At 49.7% G+C, this 26,758-nt stretch overlaps 1 protein-coding gene across 4 annotated transcripts in view; it reads left to right on the top strand.

Annotated features, from left to right (window-relative positions):
- Positions 1 to 26,758, top strand: part of RBM44 (RNA binding motif protein 44) — a 457,239-nt gene that overhangs the window by 222,991 nt on the left and 207,490 nt on the right. For all 4 annotated transcript variants that reach the window (XM_063933176.1, XM_063933175.1, XM_063933177.1 and 1 more), the window contains one exon: positions 12,522 to 13,447. In XM_063933176.1, coding sequence (XP_063789246.1) covers positions 12,522 to 13,447 — 926 coding nt within the window. The remainder of the gene's footprint in view (positions 1 to 12,521; positions 13,448 to 26,758) is intronic.

The raw sequence follows: 26,758 nt of genomic DNA, 5'->3' as shown, positions 1-26,758 counted from the left end.
GAGAATAATAAGAAAAAGAGGAGTGAGAACAATACTCATTGTTCTGGATTGGCCACGAAGGACTTGGTATCCAGATCTGCAAGAAATGATCACAGAGGACCCGTGGCCTCTTCCTCTAAGACAGGACTTGTTGCAACAGGGGCCCTGTCTGTTCCAAGACTTGCTGCGTTTGACGGCATGGCGGTTGAACGCCGGATCCTAGCAGAGGAAGGCATTCCGGATGAGGTCATTCCTACGCTGATAAAGGCTAGGAAGGACGTGACAGCTCAACATTATCACCGTATATGGCGAAAATATGTTGCTTGGTGTGAGGCCAGGAATGCCCCTACAGAGGAATTCCAGCTGGGCCGTTTCCTTCACTTCCTACAGTCAGGAGTGAATTTGGGCCTAAAATTGGGTTCCATTAAGGTCCAGATTTCGGCCCTATCCATTTTCTTTCAAAAGGAGTAGACTTCTTTACCTGAAGTTCAGACGTTTGTAAAGGAGTGCTGCATATTCAGCCCCCTTTTGTGCCTCCAGTGGCACCTTGGGATCTTAACGTGGTGTTGAGTTTCCTGAAATCCCACTGGTTTGAACCACTCAAAACGGTGGAGTTGAAATAACTCACGTGGAAGGTGGTCATGCTATTAGCCTTGGCTTCGGCTAGGCATGTGTCAGAGTTGGCGGCTTTGTCACATAAAAACCCCTATCTGGTTTCCATGCGGATAGAGCAGAATTGCGGACCCGTCCACAATTTCTGCCGAAAGTGGTTTCATCCTTTCATATAAACCAACCTATTGTGGTGCCTGTGGCTACTACTGACTTGGAGGATTCCGAGTTGCTTGATGTGGTCAGGGCTTTGAAGGTTTATGTAGCCAGAACGGCTAGGGTCAGGAAAACAGAGTATTTGTTTATCCTGTATGCTTCCAACAAGCTTGGTGCTCCTGCTTCAAAGCAAACCATTGCTCGCTGGATCTGTAACACGATTCAGCAAGCTCATTCTGCGGCTGCATTGCCGCTGCCAAAAGCAGTTAAGGCCCATTCCACTAGGAAGGTGGGCTCTTCTTGGGCAGCTGCCCGAGGGGTCTCGGCATTGCAGCTGTGCCGAGCGGCTACTTGGTCAGGTTCAAACACTTTTGCAAAGTTCTACAAGTTTGATAGCCTGGCTGAGGAGGACCTTGTGTTTGCTCAATCTGTGCTGCAGAGTCATCCGCACTCTCCCGCCCGTTTGGGAGCTTTGGTATAATCCCCATGGTCCTTACGGAGTCCCCAGCATCCACTAGGACGTTAGAGAAAATAAGATTTTACTTACCGGTAAATCTATTTCGCGTAGTCCGTAGTAGATGCTGCGCGCCCGTCCCAAGTGCGGAATTCTTCTACAATACTTGTTTATAGTTATTGCTTCAATAAGGGTTATGTTATGGTTGCATCAGGGTTGGCCTGATGCTCTGTTGTTGTTCATACTGTTAACTGGGTAAGTTTATCACAAGTTATATGGTGTGGCTGGTATGAATCTTGCCCTGGATTACCAAAATCCTTTTCTTGTACTGTCAGCTCTTCTGGGCACAGTTTCTCTAACTGAGATCTGGAGGAGGGGCATAGAGGGAGGAGCCAGAGCACACCAGAACCTAAATTCTTTCTTAAAGTGCCCATGTCTCCTGTGGAGCCCGTCCGTCTATCCCCATGTTCCTTACGGAGTTCCCAGCATCCACTACGGACTACGAGAAATAGATTTACCGGTAAGTAAAATCTTATCTTATTTTCTGCATTGTACTAACGGACTCTTTGTGTGCATATAACTGCTGTGTGACCTCCATTTCGTATATCTCACTCATTTTGCTATCCCTATTTTCTATAACCTGAGGGGGCTAAGTGTGTCAGGTTTATCATTTAATATAGGTAGTTCACAGGATATACTCATTGTGTATTTTTCTCTGTGATTTTTAGTCACCATATACCTCTAGAATTCCCGGTTTGTGCTGAAATACACTGCACAGGGGTTTCTTGTCAGGTACTGTGCTGCTGATATTGTACTGTGTTGCCTTGCATTGAGCTTTTGACTATGTCAGCTACAAAGGGCAATGGTGCTTTTGCTGATCCCACACTGTGTGGTGTTGATGCTGCAGACACATTTGAGGATAACATAGCAGCTGAGGGTTCAGGTTTTGGGGGTTCCTTGCCCCCCAGTGGTACTATAGCAACGGGGGTTCAAAATGACCCGCCTTGGACCACCTTCTCTACGCTATTGAATAAGCTGGTAACTAGACTAAAGCCCCCTATGGGACCTCCTGTGACGGTACAACCGCTTATGGTCCCCGCGGTTAACCCGCCGTGGGAAGATCAGCTGTCCAATCCGTTACAGCAATTGAACAAATCACTGACTACTCAGAAGTCTAACCCTCGCCCGCCTAAGACCAAGGGGTCCTCTAAGCAGGCAGTTACTTCCTCACAATCCACCAACGTCCCAGACATCTCGTCTGATGAGGATGGCGTGTATACTGACCCCACAGATTCTGATCCTGATACTTCTGATGGGGAAGCTGTTTCACAGGTGGATGTTCCTGACTTGTTGGAGGCTATCAGGCTCATTCTTCAAGTTGATGATGACCCGGAGCCTGATGCTACCCCTAAGAAATTAAACCGGTTTAAACGTCAAAGTGGCTAAACAAGTTTTACCTCACTCTAACCATTTAGTTGACATACGTCAGGAGTCTTGGGGAAATCCAGGAAAGAAATTCACGCCTCACGAGAAGATGCTGGCTCGCTACCCCTCACTGCGGAGCGAAGTAAAAATTGGGAAACACCCACGCCAGTGGATTCGCAGGTGGCACGGCTGGTGGTGTTCTCCGCTCTGCCTGTAACTACCGTCACGTTCATGAGAGAGCTGACGTATAAGTGTGTGGAGTGTTGTTTAAAGGCAATTTCTCTATCGTCCTAAGTGGATGCTGGGGTTCCTGAAAGGACCATGGGGAATAGCGGCTCCGCAGGAGACAGGGCACAAAAGTAAAGCTTTTACAGGTCAGGTGGTGTGTACTGGCTCCTCCCCCTATGACCCTCCTCCAGACTCCAGTTAGATTTTTGTGCCCGGCCGAGAAGGGTGCAATTCTAGGTGGCTCTCATAAAGAGCTGCTTAGAGAGTTTAGCTTAGGTTTTTTATTTTACAGTGATTCCTGCTGGCAACAGGATCACTGCAACGAGGGACAGAGGGGAGAAGAAGTGAACTCACCTGCGTGCAGGATGGATTGGCTTCTTGGCTACTGGACATGAAGCTCCAGAGGGACGATCACAGGTACAGCCTGGATGGTCACCGGAGCCACGCCGCCGGCCCCCTCACAGATGCTGAAGCAAGAAGAGGTCCAGAATCGGCGGCTGAAGACTCCTGCAGTCTTCTTAAGGTAGCGCACAGCACTGCAGCTGTGCGCCATTTTCCTCTCAGCACACTTCACACGGCAGTCACTGAGGGTGCAGGGCGCTGGGAGGGGGGCGCCCTGGGAGGCAAATGAAAACCTTTAAAAAGGCTAAAAATACCTCACATATAGCCCCAGAGGCTATATGGAGATATTTACCCCTGCCTAAATGTACTAAATAGCGGGAGACGAGCCCGCCGAAAAAGGGGCGGGGCCTATCTCCTCAGCACACGGCGCCATTTTCTGTCACAGCTCCGCTGGTCAGGAAGGCTCCCAGGTCTCTCCCCTGCACTGCACTACAGAAACAGGGTATAACAGAGAGGGGGGGCAAAATAAATGGCAATATATATTAATATAAAAGCAGCTATAAGGGAGCACTTAATCATAAGGCTATCCCTGTCATATATAGCGCTTTTTGGTGTGTGCTGGCAGACTCTCCCTCTGTCTCCCCAAAGGGCTAGTGGGTCCTGTCTTCGTATAGAGCATTCCCTGTGTGTCTGCTGTGTGTCGGTACGTGTGTGTCGACATGTATGAGGACGTTATTGGTGTGGAGGCGGAGCAATTGCCAAATATGAGGATGTCACCTCCTAGGGGGTCGACACCAGAATGGATGCCTTTATTTGTGGAATTACGGGATAGCGTCAACTCGCTTAAGCAGTCGTTTGCCGACATGAGGCGGCCGGACACTCAATTAGTGCCTGTCCAGGCACCTCAAACACCGTCAGGGGCTGTAAAACGCCCCTTGCCTCAGTCGGTCGACACAGACCCAGACACAGGCACTGATTCCGGTGGTGAAGGTGACGAATCAACCGTATTTTCCAGTAGGGCCACACGTTATATGATTTTGGCAATAAAGGAGATGTTACATTTAGCTGATACTACAGGTACCACTAAACAGGGTATTATGTGGGGTGTGAAAAAACTACCAGTAGTTTTTACCGAATCAGAAGAATTAAATGACGTGTGTGATGAAGCGTGGGGTGCCCCGATAAAAAACTGCTAATTTCAAAGAAGTTATTGGCTTTATACCCTTTCCCGCCAGAGGTTAGGGAGCGCTGGGAAACACCTCCTAGGGTGGACAAAGCGCTAACACGCTTATCAAAACAAGTGGCGTTACCCTCTCCTGAGACGGCCGCACTTAAAGATCCATCAGATAGGAGGATGGAAAATATCCAAAAAGGTATATACACACATGCAGGTGTTATACTACGACCAGCTATTGCGACTGCCTGGATGTGCAGTGCTGGGGTAGTTTGGTCAGAGTCCCTGATCGAAAATATTGATACCCTGGACAGGGACAATATTTTACTGTCGTTAGAACAAATAAAGGATGCATTTCTTTATATGCGTGATGCACAGGGAGATATCTGCACACTGGCATCACGGGTAAGTGCTATGTCCATTTCGGCCAGAAGAGCTTTATGGACACGACAGTGGACAGGCGATGCGTAGAGGAGTTATTTGGGGTCGGTCTATCGGATTTGGTGGCCACGGCTACGGCCGGGAAATCCACCTTTCTACCTCAAGTCACTCCCCAACAGAAAAAGGCACCGACCTTTCAACCGCAGCCCTTTCGTTCCTTTAAAAATAAGAGAGCAAAGGGCTATTCATATCTGCCACGAGGCAGAGGACGAGGGAAGAGACAGCAACAGGCAGCTCCTTCCCAGGAACAGAAGCCCTCCCCGGCTTCTACAAAAGCCTCAGCATGACGCTGGGGCTTCGCAAGCGGACTCGGGGGCGGTAGGCGGTCGTCTCAAGAATTACAGCGCGCAGTGGGCTCACTCGCAGGTAAATCCCTGGATCCTGCAGATAATATCTCAGGGGTACAGGTTGAAATTAGAGACAGAGCCACCTCGCCGTTTCCTGAAGTCTGCTTTACCAACGTCCCCCTCAGAAAGGGAGACGGTTTTGGAAGCCATTCACAAGCTGTATTCTCAGCAGGTGATAGTCAAGGTACCTCTTCTACAACAAGGGAAGGGGTATTATTCCACTCTTTTTGTGGTACCGAAGCCGGATGGCTCGGTAAGGCCTATTCTAAATCTGAAGTCCTTGAACCTGTACATAAAGAAGTTCAAGTTCAAGATGGAGTCACTCAGAGCAGTGATAGCGAACCTGGAAGAAGGGGACTTTATGGTATCCTTGGACATCAAGGATGCGTATCTCCACGTTCCAATTACCCCTCACACCAGGGGTACCTCAGGTTCGTTGTACAAAACTGTCACTATCAGTTTCAGACGCTGCCGTTTGGTTTGTCCACGGCACCTCGGGTCTTTACAAAGGTAATGGCCGAGATAATATTTCTTCTTCGAAGAAAAGGCGTATTAATTATCCCATACTTGGACGATCTCCTAATAAGGGCAAGGTCCAGAGAACAGCTAGAGATGGGTTTAGCACTATCTCAAGAGGTGCTAAAGCAGCACGGATGGATTCTGAATATTCCAAAATCCCAATTAATGCCGACAACTCGTCTGCTGTTCCTGGGGATGATTCTGGACACAGTTCAGAAAAAGGTTTTTCTTCCCGAAGAAAAAGCCAAGGAGTTATCTGACCTGGTCAGGAACCTCCTAAAACCAGGAAAGGTGTCTGTACATCAATGCACAAGAGTCCTGGGAAAAAAAATGGTAGCTTCTTACGAAGCAATCCCTTTCGGCAGGTTCCATGCAAAGGGATCTGTTGGACAAATGGTCAGGGTCGCATCTTCAGATGCACCTGCGGATAACCCTGTCGCCGAGGACAAGGGTATCCCTTCTGTGGTGGTTGCAGGAGGCTCATCTATTGGAGGGCCGCAGATTCGGCATGCAGGATTGGATCCTGGTGACCACGGATGCCAGCCTGAGAGGCTGGGGAGCAGTCACACAGGGAAGAAATTTCCAGGGAGTGTGGTCGAGCCTGAAAAAGTCTCTTCACATAAGCATTCTGGAACTAAGAGCAATCTACAATGCTCTAAGCCAGGCGGAACCTCTGCTTCAAGGAAGACCGGTGTTGATCCAGTCGGACAACATCACGGCAGTCGCCCATGTAAACAGACAGGGCGGCACAAGAAGCAGGAGGGCAATGGCAGAAGCTGCCAGGATCCTTCGCTGGGCGGAGAATCACGTGATAGCACTGTCAGCAGTATTCATCCCGGGCGTGGACAACTGGGAAGCAGACTTCCTCAGCAGACACGACCTTCACCCGGGAGAGTGGGGACTTCATCCAGAAGTTTTCCACATGCTATTAAACCGTTGGGTAAAACCAATGGTGGACATGATGGCGTCTCGCCTCAACAAAACACTGGACAGATATTGCGCCAGGTCAAGAGATCCGCAGGCAATAGCTGTGGACGCGCTGGTAACACCTTGGGTGTACCAGTCGGTATATGTGTTTCCTCCTCTGCCTCTCATACCAAAGGTATTGAGGATTATACGGCAAAGAGGAGTAAGACTAGTGGCTCCGGATTGGCCAAGAAGGACTTGGTACCCGGAACTTCAAGAGATGGTCACGGACGATCCGTGGCCTCTACTTCTGAGAAGGGACCTGCTTCAGCAGGGTCCGTGTCTTTTTCAAGACTTACCGCGGCTGCGTTTGACGGCATGGCGTTTGAATGCCAGATCCTAAAAGGAAAAGGCATTCCGGAAGAAGTCATTCCTACCTTGATAAAGGCAAGGAAGGAAGTCACCGCGAAGCATTATCGCCGTATTTGGCGAAAATATGTTGCGTGGTGTGAGCAGCGGAGTGCTCCGATGGAGGAATTTCAACTGGGTCGTTTTCCTACATTTCCTGCAATCAGGATTGTCTATGGGTCTCAAATTGGGATCTATTAAGGTTCAAATTTCGGCCATATCAATATTCTTCCAAAAAGAATTGGCCTCAGTCCCTGAGGTCCAGATTTTTATCAAAGGAGTACTGCATATACAGCCTCCTGTGGTGCCTAAGGTGGCACCGTGGGATCTAAATGTAGTTTTAGATTTCCTCAAATCCAATTGGTTTGAACCACTAAAGAATGTGGATTTGAAATATCTCACATGGAAAGTGACTATGTTACTGGCCCTGGCTTCGGCCGGGAGAGTATCTGAACTGGCGGCTTTGTTTTATAAAAGCCCTTATTTAATTTTCCATTCGACATAGGGCAGAGCGGCGGACGCGTCCGCATTTTCTCCCTAAGGTGGTATCAGCGTTTCACCTGAACCAGCCTATTGTAGTGCCTGCGGCTACAGACGACTTGAAGGACTCCAAGTTGTTGGACGTTGTCAGAGCCTTAAAAATATACATTTAAAGGACGGCTGGAGTCAGAAAATCTGACTCGCTGTTTATACTGTATGCACCCAACAAGTTGGGTGCACCTGCTTCTAAGCAGTCGATTGCTCGTTGGATTTGTAACAAAATTCAACTTGTACATTCTGTGGCAGGCCTGCCACAGCCTATATCTGTTAAGGCCCATTCCGCAAGGAAGGTGGGCTCATCTTGGGCGCCTGCCCGAGGGGTCTCGGCATTACAACTCTGCCGAGCAGCTACGTGGTCAGGGGAGAACACGTTTGTAAATTTTTACAAATTTGATACCCTGGCAAAGGAGGACCTGGAGTTCTCTCATTCGGTGCTGCAGAGTCATCCGCACTCTCCCGCCCGTTTGGGAGCTTTGGTATAATCCCCATGGTCCTTTCAGGAACCCCAGCATCCACTTAGGACGATAGAGAAAATAAGAATTTACTTACCGATAATTCTATTTCTCGGAGTCCGTAGTGGATGCTGGGCGCCCATCCCAAGTGCGGATTATCTGCAATACTTGTACATAGTTATTGTTAACTAATTCGGGTTATTGTTTAGGAAGCCATCTTTCAGAGGCTCCTCTGTTATCATACTGTTAACTGGGTTTAGATCACAAGTTGTACGGTGTGATTGGTGTGGCTGGTATGAGTCTTACCCGGGATTCAAAATCCTCCCTTATTGTGTACGCTCGTCCGGGCACAGTACCTAACTGGAGTCTGGAGGAGGGTCATAGGGGGAGGAGCCAGTACACACCACCTGACCTGTAAAAGCTTTACTTTTGTGCCCTGTCTCCTGCGGAGCCGCTATTCCCCATGGTCCTTTCAGGAACCCCAGCATCCACTACGGACTCCGAGAAATAGAATTATCGGTAAGTAAATTCTTATTTTACACCCTAACCGGTGCTGTGCATAGGCCCACCATTGCAGCGACATGGGCTGCAGAGGCTGTTGAAGCGTGGGTTCAGGAGCTGGAGGCGGAGTTGCCTTCCAACGCTTCTAATCATGTTAGACAATGCTTGTCATATATTATCACAGCGTCTCATTACATTAAGTAGGCTGCTTCTGATGCCGGTAATCTGGCGGCCAAGGCTTCTACTACGTCCATTTTGGCTCCCCGGATTCTCTAAGAATACCCTGGAGGTACTCCCTTTTAAGAGAGATTCTTTTCGGAGAAGACCTCAACAAGATAGTGGCTGACTTAGCTACTGCTAAAACAGCATGTCTGCCTAGTACTGGTCCTTTGGTGCCGAAGGCTAAGAGTACTCCATTTCGCTCCTTTCGTCCTTCAGGGAAAGCAAAAGGTCAGGCGTACCCGAAACAGGTTCGCACAATCCCAAACCCAATAAACCCAAATGGGCCTGGGCTGCCCGTCATCCTGCTTCCAAAACCGACAAGCCTGCCGCATGACTGGGCGGGCCTCCCCCTGGGGGATCCCAGGGTGGGGGGCCGACTTCTAGGGTATACCCAGGAATTGTTGAAGACCACTTCCGATGCCTGGGTACGGGAAATCGTCACTCGAGGTTACGCCGTATCCTTCAAGAATCGTACCCCTCATCGATTTTTGCCTGACAGACCTCCCTTCGGATCAGGTGAAGGCAAAGACTCTCTTCATTCGGTGGTACAGTCCCTCCTGGACACAGGAGTCGTAGTACAGGTGCCTCTGGCTCAAAGATGCAAGGGGTACTATTCACCACTGTTCCTAGTCCCGAAACCGAATGAGTCCTCCTGGCCCATTCTCAACCTCAAGTCCTTGAACAAATTTGTGAGGGTCTCCCAAGTTTCGTATGGAAACTCTTCGCTCTATTGTTCTAGCCTTGGAACCTGGGGATTATATGGTCGCCCTGGACATACAGGATGCTTATCTGCATATTTGCATTGCAGTGTCGCATCAGCAGTACCTGAGGTTTGCTGTTGGCAACCTCCATTACCAATTTCGGGCGTTACCTTTTGGTTTGACCACGGCTCCGCGAGTCTTCACCAAGGTCATGGCGGTAATGACGGCTGTGCTCCGCCGACAAGGGGCCAGGATCCTACCGTACCTTGACGACTTGTTGATCCTGGCGAATTCCCCAGAAATTCTCCTACGCCGTCTGGATATGACTATCCAGTTTCTGCAAGCCCACGGGTGGCTCATCAACTGGAAGAAATCTTACCTGGTCCCTGCTCAGAGCATGGTGCACCTGGGGGCGTTGTTGGACACTCACAGCCTGTGGTTGTTCTTGTCTCAGGAGAAAATCCTGAAGCTACAGGACAGGATTCGATGCTTCCTATCTCGTCCGCAAGTGTCGATACATTTCGCAATGCAAGTGCTCTGGAGGTCCGTCTGTCACTGAGCTGGTGGCTACAGGGCCACCGATTGAGCAGGGGTCGTCCCTTCTGGATCTCCAACTGGGTTCTTCTGACGACGAATGCCAGTTTGAGAGGTTGGGGTGCGGTGTTAAAGCAACACTCTCTCCAGGGTCGGTGGACCAGGAAGGAATCTCTCCTCCCAATAAACATTCTGGAATTGCGGGCAGTGTTCAATGCGTTGACACTGGCCCTGCCTCCAGTACAAAACAGGCGTGTTCAAGTACAATCAGACAATGCTACCACGGTGGCGTACATAAATCATCAAGGCGGCACTTAAACTGCATGTCAATGCTGGTAGTATCAAAAATCCTCCGTTGGGCAGAACGCCATCTGCCAGCAATATCGGCAGTGTTCACCCCTGGAGTCCTCAACTGGGAAGCGGATTTCCTCAGTCGTCAGGACGTTCACACAGGAGAGTGGAGTCTTCTCCCGGAAGTCTTTCAACTCCTATACCAGATGTAGATCCGATGGCGTCTCGACAATCACAAGGTTCTGGTCTTCGGATCAAGGACAAGGGATCCTCAAGCAGCGTTCGTGGACGCACTGGCAATTCCATGGAACTTTCGGCTGCCATACGTGTTCCCTCCAGTGTCACTCCTGCCCAGGGTTCTACGGAAGTTCAAGCAAGAAAGAGGAATACTACTTCTAGTCGCTCCAGCATGGCCCAGACTGCATTGGTTCTCAGACCTGCAGGGTCTATCGATAGAGCGTCATCTTCTACTTCCTCAACGCCCAGACCGCCTCGTTCAGGGCCCTTGTGTCTATCTGGACCTGGCCAGACTGGCTTTGACGACGTGGCTCTTGAAGCTTCACTCCTGAGGGCCGAGGGATTCTACGAGGCGGTTATTCAAACTACATAGGCCCGCAAACCGGCTTCTGCATGGATTTATTACAGGGTCTGTAATCTTACTTCACATGGTGTGCTGCTAAGAATTATGATGCCTATTCGTTCAGTACTTCTAGGCTTTTGGCTTTTCTGTAACAAGGCCTAGATTTAGGCTTTCGTCTGGCCTCCCTCAAGGTTTATATATCTGCCTTGTAGGTGTGGTTTCAGAGGAAAATTGCGTCTATTCCTGACGTTCATACTTTCACTCGGTGTTTTACGGATTCAGCCTCACTATGGGGTTTATGCAATTGTCGGAATTCGACCGTTTTTAAATTCGACACAATTCGACAGTCACATACCCTCCCGCCAGGATCCGAATTCGACATATTCAATAAAAAACGGATTCGACAGTCCCGCTGTCGAAAAACGGACCAATTGACGATAGTGTGCGTCCTGGATTCGACTTCATGGACGGCACAAAAGTTTGTAAAAAATCATGAAAAAAAATGCGTGGGGTTCCCCCTCCTAAGCATAACCAGCCTCGGGCTCTTTGAGCCGGTCCTGGTTGTAAAAATACGGGGGGGGGAAATGACAGGGGATCCCCCGTATTTTCACAACCAGCACCGGGCTCTGCGTCCGGTCCTGGTGCCAAAAATACGGGGGACAAAAAACGTAGGGGTCCCCCGTATTTTTAACACCAGCAGCGGGCTCCACTAGTCAGAGAGATAATGCCACAGCCGGGAGACACTTTTATATCGATCCCTGCGGCCCTGGCATTAAATCACTAACTAGTCACCCCTGGCCGGGGTACCCTGGAGGAGTGGGGACCCCTTAAATCAAGGGGTCCCCCCCCTCCAGCCACCCAAGGGCCAGGGGTGAAGCCCGAGGCTGTCCCCCCTCATCCAATGGCGGCGGATGGGGGGCTGATAGCAAAGTGTAAAAATAAAAAATATTGTTTTTTGTAGCAGAACCACAAGTCCCAGCAAGCCTCCCCCGCAAGCTGGTACTTGGAGAACCACAAGTACCAGCATGCGGGGGGGAAACGGGCCCACTGGTACCTGTAGTTATACTGCAAAAAAAATACCCAAATAAAAACAGTACACACACACCGTGATAGTAAAACTTTATTACATACATGCACACCGACACACACATACTTACCTATGTTGACACGAAGCAGTCGGTCCCCTTCACCAGTAGAATCCACGGGTTACCTGTAAATAAAATTATACTCACAAAAATCCTGTGTAGATCTGTCCTCTTCTTAGTTTGTAATCCACGTACTTGGCAAAATAATAAAACGCAAAACCCGGAACACGTACTGAAAGGGGTCCCATGTTTACACATGGGACCCCTTTCCCCGACTGCTGAGACCCCCCGTGACTCCTGTCACAGAGGGTCCCTTGAGCTAATCAGGGAGCGCCACGTCGTGGCACTCTCCTGATTGGCTGTGCGCGTCGGAGCTGTCAGAAGGCACATAGCACTGCTGCTCCATTATCTTCAATGGTGGGAACTTTGCGGTCAGCTGTGAGGTTACTCGCGGTCAGTCAAACAACATCACAGCACAGAGAGCATTGGGCAATGAAATGCTGTTGAAGGTCTTACATCATTTTTGTTGCACTTGCTGAAATAAATCTTTCCATATTTATTGTTATTTTTGCAATGTTGGTGCTTTGTTTATACGGCTTTCTTAACTTCTTGTTCTCTTTAATACAGGTAAAAGTTACTTGAAGACCTTTGACAACTCCTGTGACATTTACTGCACCATCATGGAGAAGCCAGAGAGCTTTAGTCATAAATATAACCCAAACTACAGTAAGGTGTGCTCTGAGGGAGTGCTGCATCCTCCTGGGTATGGCCAGTCTGGTAAGGAGCTGATTACAGATGTGATCCCTCAACGAGAAGCATTGTGGCTTGATCAGACTGATACAGAAGAGCAGCGTTGTGAGAATGAGCTTTCAGCGTGGGAATATGAAACACAAGCTGCTCCATGTTTGGAAGTGTGGGATAGTGAAAATGATTGTCCACAAACTTCTGGGGATCCTCCATACCCGGGTGTGTCTAGTAATGTGCAAGTGAAAACACCGGATCTTATGCCAGCTGTGCCCAATGTATGCGAGTCTCTTCATGACTCTGGAATTACTGAGGGAGATTTGGTTATTGAAAGCACAAATTTAGTCTTCAAAGAATCTGGCCGTGTAGCTGAACTAAACAAAATTTATGACTCTCTACAATTTCAGACATACCGCTCGGAGAACTCTGACCACTCTGGGGACCAAGACTGTTCAGCGAGTGACCTTCTCGATGATGAAACATTTCTGTCTGTGAGAAGTGGCAGCTTTCACAGTAGATCAAGTTCACAATTTTCGCTTGATGATACAGATGTAGAGCAGTGTACCTTTGAAGAGGCCCTTGAAGACCTTTCCAGTTTTTCTTTGTACAGCCAAGTTAACCCTCCACCTGGTCTTCCGTTTACATCCACTGATACCAGGCCTCCATCTGCCATAATTAACCCGTCTACAGAGGTCAAGAAGGCTTCTAAAACTGATTGTTACATCAAAGGAACTCCGATCGTAAAAACGGGCCCACAATGTACTGGAGTAAATCCAGACATGACTAATGGATTATCGTCACTGACTCAGGTAAATGGGGCGTCATGGAAATGTTTGGCTGATCTAAATTTATATTTGAAATGTGTTTTATGATTATGGGCCTAATTCAGACCTGATCGCAACAGCAAAAATTTTCTCTAATGGGCAGAAAACCATGTGCAGTGCAGGTGGGGCAGATATAACATGTGCAGAGAGAGTTAGATTTTGGTGGGGTGTGTTCAAACTGAAATCTAAATTGCAGTGTAAAAATAAAGCAGCCAGTATTTACCCTGCACAGAAACAAAATAACCCACCCAAATCTATCTCTCTCTGCACATGTAACATCTGCCACACCTGCAGTGCACATGGTTTTGCCCATTATAGAAAGATTTTGCTTTTGCGATCAGGTCTGAATTAGGCCCTAGGTTCAGTAACTAGATGCATCATGTAATGAATAACCTGTATGCTATAATCAAAAACTAAAATGGTTACTTACCATTCCTGGCTATGCGATTCGGATGTAGTAGGGCATGCCGGCGGCCGAAATCCCGACTGCCGGCATACAGACAGCTGGGCGAGCGCAAATGAGCCCCTTGCGAGCTTGCTGCGCTCGACACGCTGCGGGCACGGTGGCGCACGCTATCTGTTCTCCCTCCAGAGAGGGAGAAAAGGTGTCGGTATGCCGGCTGTCGGGATTCCGGCGCCGGTATATTGTGCGCCGGGATCCCGACAGCCGGCAAACTAAAGACCACCCATGCGATTCAGTGAAGTGAATGCTGTATAGGATGCCTGCCATTATATATGCATGTGTGTGTAAATTATGCAGCAATTTATGGTGAATGATATTTCTCTGACGTCCTAAGTGGATGCTGGGACTCCGTAAGGACCATGGGGAATAGCGGCTCCGCAGAAGACTGGGCACAACTAAAGAAAGCTTTAGGACTACCTGGTGTGCATTGGCTCCTCCCACCATGACTCCCCTCCAGACCTCAGTTAGAATCTTGTGCCCGGCTGAGCTGGATGCACACTAGGGGCTCTCCTGAGCTCCTAGAAAAGAAAGTATAATTTTAGTTTTTTTTATTTTCAGTGAGATCTGCTGGCAACAGACTCACTGCTACGAGGGACTAAGGGGAGAAGAAGCGAACCTACCTGCTTGCAGCTAGCTTGGGCTTCTTAGGCTACTGGACACCATTAGCTCCAGAGGGATCGAACACAGGGCCCGACCTCGATCGTCCGGTCCCGGAGCCGCGCCGCCGTCCCCCTTACAGAGCCAGAAACAAGAAGATGGTCCTGGAAATCGGCGGCAGAAGACTTCGGTCTTCAACAAGGTAGCGCACAGCACTGCAGCTGTGCGCCATTGCTCCTCATGCACACCTCACACTCTGGTCACTGATGGGTGCAGGGCACTGGGGGGGGGGGGGGGGCGCGCCCTGAGCAGCAATATTAAACACCTTGCTGGCATAAAAATCACATAATATAGTCCTAGAGGCTATATATGTGAAAAATACCCCTGCCAGATATCTATAAAAAAGCGGGAGAAGTCCGCCGGAAAAGGGGCGGAGCTATCTCCCTCAGCACACTGGCGCCATTTTTCCCTCACAGCTCCGCTGGAAGGATCGCTCCCAGGCTCTCCCCTGCAGTTTCAAGACTACAAAGGGTAAAAAAGAGAGGGGGGGCACTAAATTTAGCGCAGTAGTATACATATAAGCAGCTATAAGGGAAAATCACTCATAGTGTTAATCCCTGTGTATATATAGCGCTCTGGTGTGTGCTGGCATACTCTCTCTCTGTCTCCCCAAAGGACTTTGGCCCTCATTCCGAGTTGTTCGCTCGCAAGGCGAATGTAGCAGAGTTACACACGCTAAGCCGCCGCCTACTGGGAGTGAATCTTAGCTTCTTAAAATTGCGACCGACGTACGCGCAATATTGCGATTACAAACGAGTTAGCAGTTTCAGAGTAGCTCCAGACTTACTCTGCCTGTGCGATCATTTCAGTGCTTGTCGTTCCTGGTTGACGTCACAAACACACCCAGCGTTCGCCCAGGCACTCCCACCGTTTCCCCGGCCACTCCTGCGTTTTTTCCGGAAACGGTAGCGTTTTCAGCCACACGCCCCTGAAACGCCGTGTATCCGCCCAGTAACACCCATTTCCTGTCAATCACATTACGATCGCCGGAGCGAAGAAAAAGCCGTGAGTAAAAATACTTTCTTCATAGTAAAGTTACTTGGCGCAGTCGCAGTGCGAACATTGCGCATGCGTACTAAGCGGATTTTCACTGCGATGCGATGAAAAATACCGAGCGAACAACTCGGAATGAGGGCCTTTGTGGGGTCCTGTCCTCAGTCAGAGCATTCCCTGTGTGTGTGTGGTGTGTCGGTACGGCTGTGTCGACATGTTTGATGAGGAGGCTTATGTGGAGGCGGAGCAGGTGCCGATAAATGTGATGTCACCCCCTGCGGGGCCGACACCTGAGTGGATGGACTTGTGGAAGGAATTACGTGAAAGTGTCAACTCCTTACATAAAAGGTTTGACGACATAGCAGATGTGGGACAGCTGGCTTCTCAGCTCGTGCCTGCCCAGCTGTCTCAGAAGCCATCAGGGGCTCTAAAACGCCCGCTACCTCAGATGTCGACACGGATACTGAATCCAGTGTCGACGACGATGAGACTAATGTAACTTCCAATAGGGCCACACGTTACATGATTGAGGCAATGAAAAATGTGTTGCACATTTCTGATGTTACCCCAGGTACCACAAAAAAGGGTATTAAGTTTGGGGAGAAAAAACTACCAGTGGTTTTTCCCCCATCTGAGGAATTAAATGAAGTGTGTGAAGAAGCGTGGGCTTCCCCCGATAAGAAACTGGTAATTTCTAAACGGTTACTAATGACGTACCCTTTCCCGCCAGAGGATAGGTCACGTTGGGAAACATCCCCTAGGGTGGATAAAGCGCTCACACGCCTGCCAAAGAAGATGGCACTACCGTCTCCGGATACGGCCGCCCTAAAGGAGCCTGCTGATAGAAAGCAGGAGGCTATCCTGAAGTCTGTATATACTCACACAGGTATTATACTGAGACCAGCTATTGCTTCACGCAGCTGCGTGGTCAGATTCCCTGTCGGAAAATATTGATACCCTAGACAGGGACACTATATTGCTAACCATAGAGCATATTAAAGACGCAGTCTTATACATGAGAGATGCACAGAGGGATATTTGCCGGCTGGCATCTAAAATAAGTGCAATGTCCATTTCTGCCAGGAGAGGATTATGGACTCGGCAGTGGACGGGTGATGCAGATTCTAAAAGGCACATGGAAGTTTTGCCTTATAAGGGTGAGGAGTTGTTCGGGGATGGTCTCTCGGACCTCGTTTCCACAGCAACAGCTGGGAAGTCAGCATTTTTACCCCATGTTCCCTCGCAGCCAAAGAAAGCACTGTATTATCAGGTACAGTCCTTTCGGCCCCAGAAAGGCAAGCGGGTTAAAGGCGAGTCCTTTCTGCCCAGAGGCAGAGTAGAGGGAAAAAGCTGCAGCATACAGCCAGTTCCCAGGAGCAAAAGTCCTCCCCCGCTTCCGCCAAGTCCACCGCATGACGCTGGGGCTCCACAGGCGGAGCCAGGTACAGTGGGGGCCCGTCTCAAAAACTTCAGCAATCAGTGGGCTCGCTCACGGGTGGATCCCTGGATCCTTCAAGTAGTATCTCAGGGGTACAAGCTGGAATTCGAGACGTCTCCCCCCCGCCGTTTCCTCAAATCTGCCTTGCCAACAACTCCCTCCGGCAGGGAGGCAGTGCTAGAGGCAATTCACAAGCTGTATTCCCAGCAGGTGATAGTCAAGGTGCCCCTCCTTCAACAAGGACGGGGTTACTATTCCACAATGTTTGTGGTACCGAAACCGGACGGTTCGGTGAGACCCATTTTAAATTTGAAATCCTTGAACACATATATAAAAAAATTCAAGTTCAAGATGGAATCGCTCAGGGCGGTTATTTCAAGCCTGGACGAGGGGGATTACATGGTATCACTGGACATCAAGGATGCTTACCTGCATGTCCCCATTTACCATCATCACCAGGAGTACCTCAGATTTGTGGTACAGGATTGTCATTACCAATTCCAGACGTTGCCGTTTGGTCTGTCCACGGCACCGAGGGTATTTACCAAGGTAATGGCCGAAATGATGATACTCCTTCGAAAAAAGGGAGTTTTAATTATCCCGTACTTGGACGATCTCCTGATAAAGGCGAGGTCCAGGGAGCAGTTGTTGGTCGGGGTAGCACTATCTCGGGAAGTGCTACAACAGCACGGTTGGATTCTAAATATTCCAAAGTCACAGCTGGTCCCTACGACACTTCTACTGTTCCTGGGGATGGTTCTGGACACAGAACAGAAAAAAGTGTTTCTCCTGGAGGAGAAAGCCAAGGAGCTGTCATCTCTAGTCAGAGGCCTCCTGAAACCAAAACAGGTGTCTGCGCATCACTGCACGCGAGTCCTGGGAAAAATGGTAGCTTCCTACGAAGCAATTCCATTCGGCAGGTTCCATGCAAGGATCTTTCAGTGGGATCTGTTGGACAAGTGGTCCGGATCGCATCTTCAGATGCATCGGCTGATAACCCTGTCTCCAAGGACCAGGGTGTCTCTGCTGTGGTGGCTGCAAAGTGCTCATCTTCAAGAGGGCCGCAGATTCGGCATACAGGACTGGGTCCTGGTGACCACGGATGCCAGCCTTCGAGGCTGGGGGGCAGTCACACAGGGAAGAAACTTCCAAGGACTATGGTCGAGTCAGGAGACTTCCCTACACATAAATATTCTGGAACTGATGGCCATTTACAATGCCCTAAGTCAGGCAAAACCCCTGCTTCAAAACCAGCCGGTACTGATCCAGTCAGACAACATCACGGCAGTCGCCCATGTAAACCGACAGGGCGGCACAAGAAGCAGGACGGCGATGGCAGAAGCCACAAGGATTCTCCGATGGGCGGAAAATCACGTGTTAGCACTGTCAGCAGTGTTCATTCCGGGAGTGGACAACTGGGAAGCAGACTTCCTCAGCAGGCACGACCTCCACCCGGGAGAGTGGGGACTTCATCCAGAAGTCTTCCAACTGATTGTAAACCGTTGGGAAAGGCCACAGGTGGACATGATGGCGTCCCGCCTAAACAAAAAGCTAGAAAGATATTGCGCCAGGTCAAGAGACCCTCAGGCGATAGCTGTGGACGCTCTAGTGACACCGTGGGTGTACCGGTCGGTTTGTGTTCCCTCCGCTTCCTCTCATACCCAAGGTACTGAGGATAATAAGGAGAAGAGGAGTAAGAACTATACTCATTGTTCCGGATTGGCCAAGAAGAGCTTGGTACCCGGAACTTCAAGAAATGATCTCAGAGGACCCATGGCCTCTGCCGCTCAGACAGGACCTGCTGCAGCAGGGGCCCTGTCTGTTCCAAGACTTACCGCGGCTGCGTTTGACGGCATGGCGGTTGAACACCGGATCCTGAAGGAAAAGGGCATTCCGGAGGAAGTCATTCCTACGCTGATTAAAGCTAGGAAAGAAGTGACCGCAAACCATTATCACCGCATTTGGCGAAAATATGTTGCGTGGTGTGAGGCCAGGAAGGCCCCAACGGAGGAATTTCAGCTGGGCCGTTTTCTGCACTTCCTACAGTCAGGGGTGACTATGGGCCTAAAATTGGGTTCCATTAAGGTCCAGATTTCGGCTCTATCGATTTTCTTCCAGAGAGAACTGGCTTCACTACCTGAAGTTCAGACTTTTGTTAAGGGAGTGCTGCATATTCAGCCACCTTTTGTGCCTCCAGTGGCACCTTGGGATCTCAACGTGGTGTTGGATTTCCTAAAGTCACATTGGTTTGAGCCACTTAAAACCGTGGAATTAAAATATCTCACGTGGAAAGTGGTCATGCTGTTGGCCTTGGCTTCGGCCAGGCGTGTGTCAGAATTGGCGGCTTTGTCATGTAAAAGCCCTTATCTGATTTTTCATATGGATAGGGCAGAATTGAGGACTCGTCCCCAGTTTCTCCCTAAGGTGGTATCAGCTTTTCATTTGAACCAACCTATCGTGGTGCCTGCGGCTACTGAAGACTTGGAGGCTTCCAAGTTGTTGGACGTAGTCAGGGCCCTGAAAATTTATGTTTCCAGGACAGCTAGTGTCAGGAAAACTGACTCGTTGTTTATCCTGTATGCAGCCAACAAGCTGGGTGCTCCTGCTTCAAAGCAGACTATTGCTCGCTGGATCTGTAGTATGATTCAGCTTGCACATTCTGCGGCTGGACTGCCGCATCCTAAATCAGTGAAAGCCCATTCCACGAGGAAGGTGGGCTCTTCTTGGGCGGCTGCCCGAGGGGTTTCTGCTCTACAACTTTGCCGAGCAGCTACTTGGTCGGGGTCAAACACATTTGCTAAATTCTACAAGTTTGACACCCTGGCTGAGGAGGACCTAGAGTTTGCCCATTCGGTGCTGCAGAGTCATCCGCACTCTCCCGCCCGTTTGGGAGCTTTGGTATAATCCCCATGGTCCTTACGGAGTCCCAGCATCCACTTAGGACGTCAGAGAAAATAAGATTTTACTCACCGGTAAATCTATTTCTCGTAGTCCGTAGTGGATGCTGGGCGCCCATCCCAAGTGCGGATTGTCTGCAATACTTGTATATAGTTATTGTTTAACTAAAGGGTTATTGTTGAGCCATCTGTTGAGAGGCTCTGTTATATTTCATACTGTTAACTGGGTATAGTATCACAAGTTATACGGTGTGATTGGTGTGGCTGGTATGAGTCTTACCCGGGATTCAAAATCCTTCCTTATTGTGTCAGCTCTTCCGGGCACAGTGTCCTAACGGAGGTCTGGAGGGGGGGGGGGTCATGGTGGGAGGAGCCAGTGCACACCAGGTAGTCCTAAAGCTTTCTTTAGTTGTGCCCAGTCTCCTGCGGAGCCGCTATTCCCCATGGTCCTTACGGAGTCCCAGCATCCACTACGGACTACGAGAAATAGATTTACCGGTGAGTAAAATCTTATTTTAATCATTTACATCAGTAACTGTCCCATTGCAAGTTTAGGGTCTAATTCAGGATGGATCGCTATTGAAACAGAAATTGGGATTTTCTCAATCCTGCTTCTGCTAAAAAAAAACACATGAAGAGCCGCCCAGAAAGGAAAAAGACCACCGATGCATTCACAAATTTGCGTATGTATTCGCGTAAGCACTATGCATACGCAGTAATCGGGAACAGTCAGCCACCATCAATAATACCTGTTGACCCATGCCTACGCATTATATACACAGCTTCAGTCGCAGCAGCGCCATGTTTTCATTCGCAGCTGACGTCAGATGACACACCTGCATCTTCCCAACAACTCCCCACAAACGCCATGTTACCTCAGACTAATGGTCACTTCCTGGCGATCACGCTTTGCTGGCTCTGCGATCGCATTTTGGCCTTCGTGCATGCACACTCATCCGATAATCGCCCCATGGGGTGCATACACACGGTGAGATATTGTCAATGCCCGATTTTGACTTTGTGATTTCCCTTGAACTCCCCCAGAGCCCATAAGCACCGATATGGTCTATACACACGGTGCGATTTTGGCTATAGCATACTTTCTGCTGCGGGGTACACTGGGCTCCACAAGGAAACACATAGGGTTGTAGAGTAGGATCTTGATCAGAGGCACCAACAGGCTAAACAGCTTTGACTGTTCCCAGAATGCATAGCGCCGCCTCCTCTATAACCCCGCCTCCCTGCACAGGAGCTCAGTTTTGTAGTTTGTGCTGCAGGTAGCAGGCACATAACAGAGGGGCTGCTCCAGGGAGCCCTAAGAAGAGCTTTTTAGAAGAAAAGTGAAGACCTCAAGGGCTGCAGCAGTGTGTACATGTCTAGTGACATTCACTGCTGCAGCTCCATCTCTCCCCAGCGGCGCTATACTCTCCCAAGCCCTGGTTGCCGGGTACCTACAGCAGGAGGCTCCGGTTTTCTTCCATGGTCAGGCACACACGACGGGGGCGCTTCGGGAGGTGCATATTTCTTTTTCATCCACTAGGGGTCACTGGAGTACTCTTGGGTTATGGACTGGGCGTAGCCGGAAATGGCACATATTTAAATATTTAAATTAGTAACTGGCCATCCCCTCCATAATCCCACAGAGCCTTCAGTATTTTTCTGTGCCTCTAGCGGAAGGTACTGAGGACTGAATGTCCTGCGATTCTTCAAGCAAGATTATTTCAAGCAAGATTATTTTTGTTTTTTCTACCTGATCCCTTCCCAACTTATCAGAGAAGTTCGGGTTAGGGATCATTGGTGCTGCATTAGCAGCAGATGGTCTGCCGGCGCTCATACAAAGGGCCCCGCCATTGACTAAAATCAGCGCAGCTGATTGCAGCCACGGGCTGCACAAGGACGCAGGACGGCGCTTACAGAAAAGTCCCGTCATGGCCTCCGCAGGTGGTGCAGGTACTGAGCGGTAGGCAGCTCTCACTGCCGCCGCTCACTTACTTACTTTTTCGATCTATTGCGGCGGTCAGCTCACGCTGCCGCCCATTATGGGGGGACTGTATGTGTTTATATTAACTGTAATCGTTCCCCTGCTGCCTGCCACTAGCTAACCCTTGCTGCCACTATAATGCTCCCCTGGACTTGCAGATGGAGCCAGCGAGCGAACCCCGGCACTGCGCAGGCCGCTCGACGCTTCCTGGGTCACCCGGCGCCGCTGGCCGCTTGCAGGGGTAGCTAGCGAGCAGCTCCCGCCACTACCGCCGGAACGCTCGCCGCTCCCCGTCTCTCCGGATTCGTCCTCCTCCCTACCCCGGTACGGCTCTCGTGGGCTGAGCGGCCGACCTGACCGCGGACAGCTGCTGCCGCGGCCCGCTCAGGCAGCCGCTCACCAATCTCCGAGGTACTGTCCTTCACGCGGCTGCGGTGAAACTTGCACTCCCCGTCTCCCGTCTGCTGAACAACGGGGGGGGGAGCAGTGTGGGGGGAAGTCGGCAGCCAGAATAAAGGCTGAACTTGCATATAATACTCTTCTGCAGGAGAGAGAGGGGGGGAGGAAGCCCGCAGGGAGGCCCCAATAGCTAAGCTGCGTTTAGGCAGCAAAATCATCAGGATTTTAAGCCTGTGGCCAATATCAGAAGTCTCTGTTACATATACAATATAACTGTTGTATGTATATATATATATATATATATATATGTATTTCTCTATCGTCCTAGTGGATGCTGGGGTTCCTGAAAGGACCATGGGGAATAGCGGCTCCGCAGGAGACAGGGCACAAAAGTAAAGCTTTCCGATCAGGTGGTGTGCACTGGCTCCTCCCCCTATGACCCTCCTCCAAGCCAGTTAGATTTTTGTGCCCGGCCGAGAAGGGTGCAATCTAGGTGGCTCTCCTAAAGAGCTGCTTAGAAAAGTTTAGCTTAGGTTTTTTATTTTACAGTGAGTCCTGCTGGCAACAGGATCACTGCAACGAGGGACTTAGGGGAGAAGAAGTGAACTCACCTGCGTGCAGGATGGATTGGCTTCTTGGCTACTGGACATCAGCTCCAGAGGGACGATCACAGGTACAGCCTGGATGGTCACCGGAGCCTTGCCGCCGGCCCCCTTGCAGATGCTGAAGTAAGAAGAGGTCCAGAATCGGCGGCAGAAGACTCCTCAGTCTTCTAAAGGTAGCGCACAGCACTGCAGCTGTGCGCCATTTTCCTCTCAGCACACTTCACACGGCAGTCACTGAGGGTGCAGGGCGCTGGGAGGGGGGCGCCCTGGGAGGCAAATGAATACCTATTTTGGCTAAAAATACCTCACATATAGCCTCCGGAGGCTATATGGAGATATTTAACCCCTGCCAGAATCCGTTAAGAGCGGGAGACGAGGCCGCCGAAAAAGGGGCGGGGCCTATCTCCTCAGCACACAGCGCCATTTTCCCTCACAGAAAGGCTGGAGGGAAGGCTCCCAGGCTCTCCCCTGCACTGCACTACAGAAACAGGGTTAAAACAGAGAGGGGGGGCACTAAATTGGCGTTAGAAATATATAAAAAAGATGCTATAAGGGAAAACACTTATATAAGGTTGTCCCTATATAATTATAGCGTTTTTGGTGTGTGCTGGTAAACTCTCCCTCTGTCTCTCCAAAGGGCTAGTGGGTCCTGTCCTCTATCAGAGCATTCCCTGTGTGTGTGCTGTGTGTCGGTACGTGTGTGTCGACATGTATGAGGACGATGTTGGTGAGGAGGCGGAGCAATTGCCTGTAATGGTGATGTCACTCTCTAGGGAGTCGACACCGGAATGGATGGCTTATTTAGGAAATTACGTGATAATGTCAACACGCTGCAAGGTCGGTTGACGACATGAGACGGCCGACAAACAATTAGTACCGGTCCAGACGTCTCAAAAACACCGTCAGGGGTTTTAAAACGCCCGTTTACTTTAGTCGGTCGACACAGACACAGACAGGGACACTGAATCCAGTGTCGACGGTGAATAAACAAACGTATTCCTTATTAGGGCCACACGTTAAAGGCAATGAAGGAGGTGTTACATAATTCTGATACTACAAGTACCACAAAAGAGGGTATTATGTGGGATGTGAAAAAACTACCGTAGTTTTTCCTGAATCAGATAAATTAAATAAAGTGTGTGATGATGCGTGGGTTCCCCCCGATAGAAAATTATGGGCGGTATACCCTTTCCCGCCAGAAGTTAGGGCGCGTTGGGAAACACCCCTTAGGGTGGATAAGGCGCTCACACGCTTATCAAAACAAGTGGCGGTACCGTCTATAGATAGGGCCGTCCTCAAGGACCAGCTGACAGGAGGCTGGAAAATATCATAAAAAGTATATACACACATACTGGTGTTATACTGCGACCAGCGATCGCCTCAGCCTGGATGTGCAGAGCTGGGGTGGCTTGGTCGGATTCCCTGACTAAAAATATTGATACCCTTGACAGGGACAGTATTTTATTGACTATAGAGCATTTAAAGGATGCATTTCTATATATGCGAGATGCACAGAGGGATATTTGCACTCTGGCATCAAGAGTAAATGCGATGTCCATATCTGCCAGAAGATGTTATGGACACGACAGTGGTCAGGTGATGCAGATTCCAAACGGCACAAAGGTGTATTGCCGTATAAAGGAAGAGGAGTTATTTGGGGTCGGTCCATCGGACCTGGTGGCCACGGCAACTGCTGGAAAATCCGCCGTTTTTACCCTAAGTCACATCTCTGCAGAAAAAGACACCGTCTTTTCAGCCTCAGTCCTTTCGTCCCTATAAGATCATATCTGCCCAGGGATAGAGGAAAGGGAAGAAGACTGCAGCAGGCAGCCCATTCCCAGGAACAGAAGCGTTCCACCGCTTCTGACAAGTTCTCAGCATGGCGCTGAGACCGTACAGGACCCCTGGATCCTACAAGTAGTATCCCAGGGGTACAGATTGGAATGTCGAGACGTTTCCCCTTCGCAGGCTCCTGAAGTCTGCTTTACCAAGGTCTCCCTCCGACAAGGAGGCAGTATGGGAAAAAATTCACAAGCTGTATTCCCAGCAGGTGATAATTAAATTACCCCTCCTACTACAAGAAAAGGGATATTATTCCACACTATATTGTGGTACTGAAGCCAGAAGGCTAGGTGAGACTTATTCTAAAAAAATTTTTTGAACACTTACAAAGGTTCAAATCAAGATGGAGTCACTCAGAGCAGTGATAACGAACCAGGAAGAAGGGGACTATATAGTGTCCCGGGACATCAGGGATGCTTACCTCTATGTCCCAAATTTGCCCTTCTCACTAAGGGTACCTCAGGTTCGTGGTGCAGAACTGTCACTATCAGTTTCAGACGCTGCCGTTTGGATTGTCCACGGCACCCCGGGTCTTTACCAAGGTAATGGCCGAAATGATGATTCTTCTTCGAAGAAAAGGCGTCTTAATTATCCCTTACTTGGACGATCTCCTGATAAGGGCATAGTCCAGGGAACAGTTGGAGGTCGGAGTAGCACTATCTCGGATACTGCTACAACAGCACGGGTGGATTCTAAATATTCCAAAATCGCAGCTGATCCCGACGACACGTCTGCTGTGCCTAGGGATGATTCTGGACACAGTCCAGAAAAAGGTGTTTCTCCCGGAAGAGAAAGCCAGGGAGTTATCCGAGCTAGTCAGGAACCTCCTAAAAACAGTGCATCATTGCACAAGGGTCCTGGTAAAAATGGTGGCTTCCTACGAAGCAATTCCATTCGGCAGATTTCACGCAAGAACTTTTCAGTGGGATCTGCTGGACAAATGGTCCGGATCGCATCTTCAGATGCATCAGCGGATAACCCTATATCCAAGGACAAGGGTGTCTCTCCTGTGGTGACTATAGAGTGCTCATCTTCTAGAGGGCCGCAGATTCGGCATTCAGGATTGGATGCTGGTGACCACGGAGCCCAGCCCGAGAGGCTGGGGAGCAGTCACACAAGGAAAAAATTTCCAGGGAGTGTGATCAAGTCTGGAGACTTTTCTCCACATAAATATACTGGAGCTAAGGGTAAATTTATAATGCTCTAAGCTTAGCAAGACCTCTGCTTCAAGGTCAGCCGGTATTGATCCAGTGGGAAAAACATCACGGCAGTCGCCCACGTAAACAGACAGGGCGACACAAGAAGCAGGAGGGCAATGGCAAAAACTGCAAGGACTTTTCGCTGGGCGGAAAATCATGTGATAGCACTGTCAGCAGTGTTTCATCCCGGGAATGGAAACTGGGAAGCAGACTTCCTCAGCAGGCACGACCTCCACCCGGGAGAGTGGAAACTTCATCGGGAAGTTTTTTCCACATGATTGTAAACCGTTGGGAAATACCAAAGGTGGACATGATGGCGTCCCGTCTGAACAAAAAACGGGACAGGTATTGCGCCAGGTCAAGAGACCCTCAGGCAATAGCTGTGGACGTTCTGGTAACACCGTGGGTGTACCAGTCGGTGTATGTGTTCCCTCCTCTGCTTCTCATACCTAAGGTGCTGAGAATTATAAGACGTAGAGGAGTAAGAACTATACTCATGGCTCCGGATTGGCCAAGAAGGACTTGGTACCCGGAACTTCAAGAGATGCTTACAGAGGTCTTATGGCCTCTGCCGCTAAGAAGGGACTTGCTTCAGCAAGTACCATGTCTGTTCCAAGACTTACCGCAGCTGCGTTTGTCGGCATGGCGGTGGAAAGCCGGATCCTAAGGGAAAAAGGCATTCCGGAAGAGGTCATTCCTACCCTGGTCAAAGCCAGAAAGGAGGTGACCGCACAACATTATCACCACATGTGGCGAAAATATGTTGCGTGGTGTGAGGCCAGGAAGGCCCCACAAAGAAATTTCAACTCGGTCGTTTCCTGC

This window comes from Pseudophryne corroboree, chromosome 7, assembly GCF_028390025.1.
Source record: "Pseudophryne corroboree isolate aPseCor3 chromosome 7, aPseCor3.hap2, whole genome shotgun sequence".
In the NCBI taxonomy this organism is placed as follows: domain Eukaryota; kingdom Metazoa; phylum Chordata; class Amphibia; order Anura; family Myobatrachidae; genus Pseudophryne; species Pseudophryne corroboree.
Note: the sequence above shows the minus strand (reverse complement) of the source record. Positions and strands in the feature narration are given on the sequence as shown.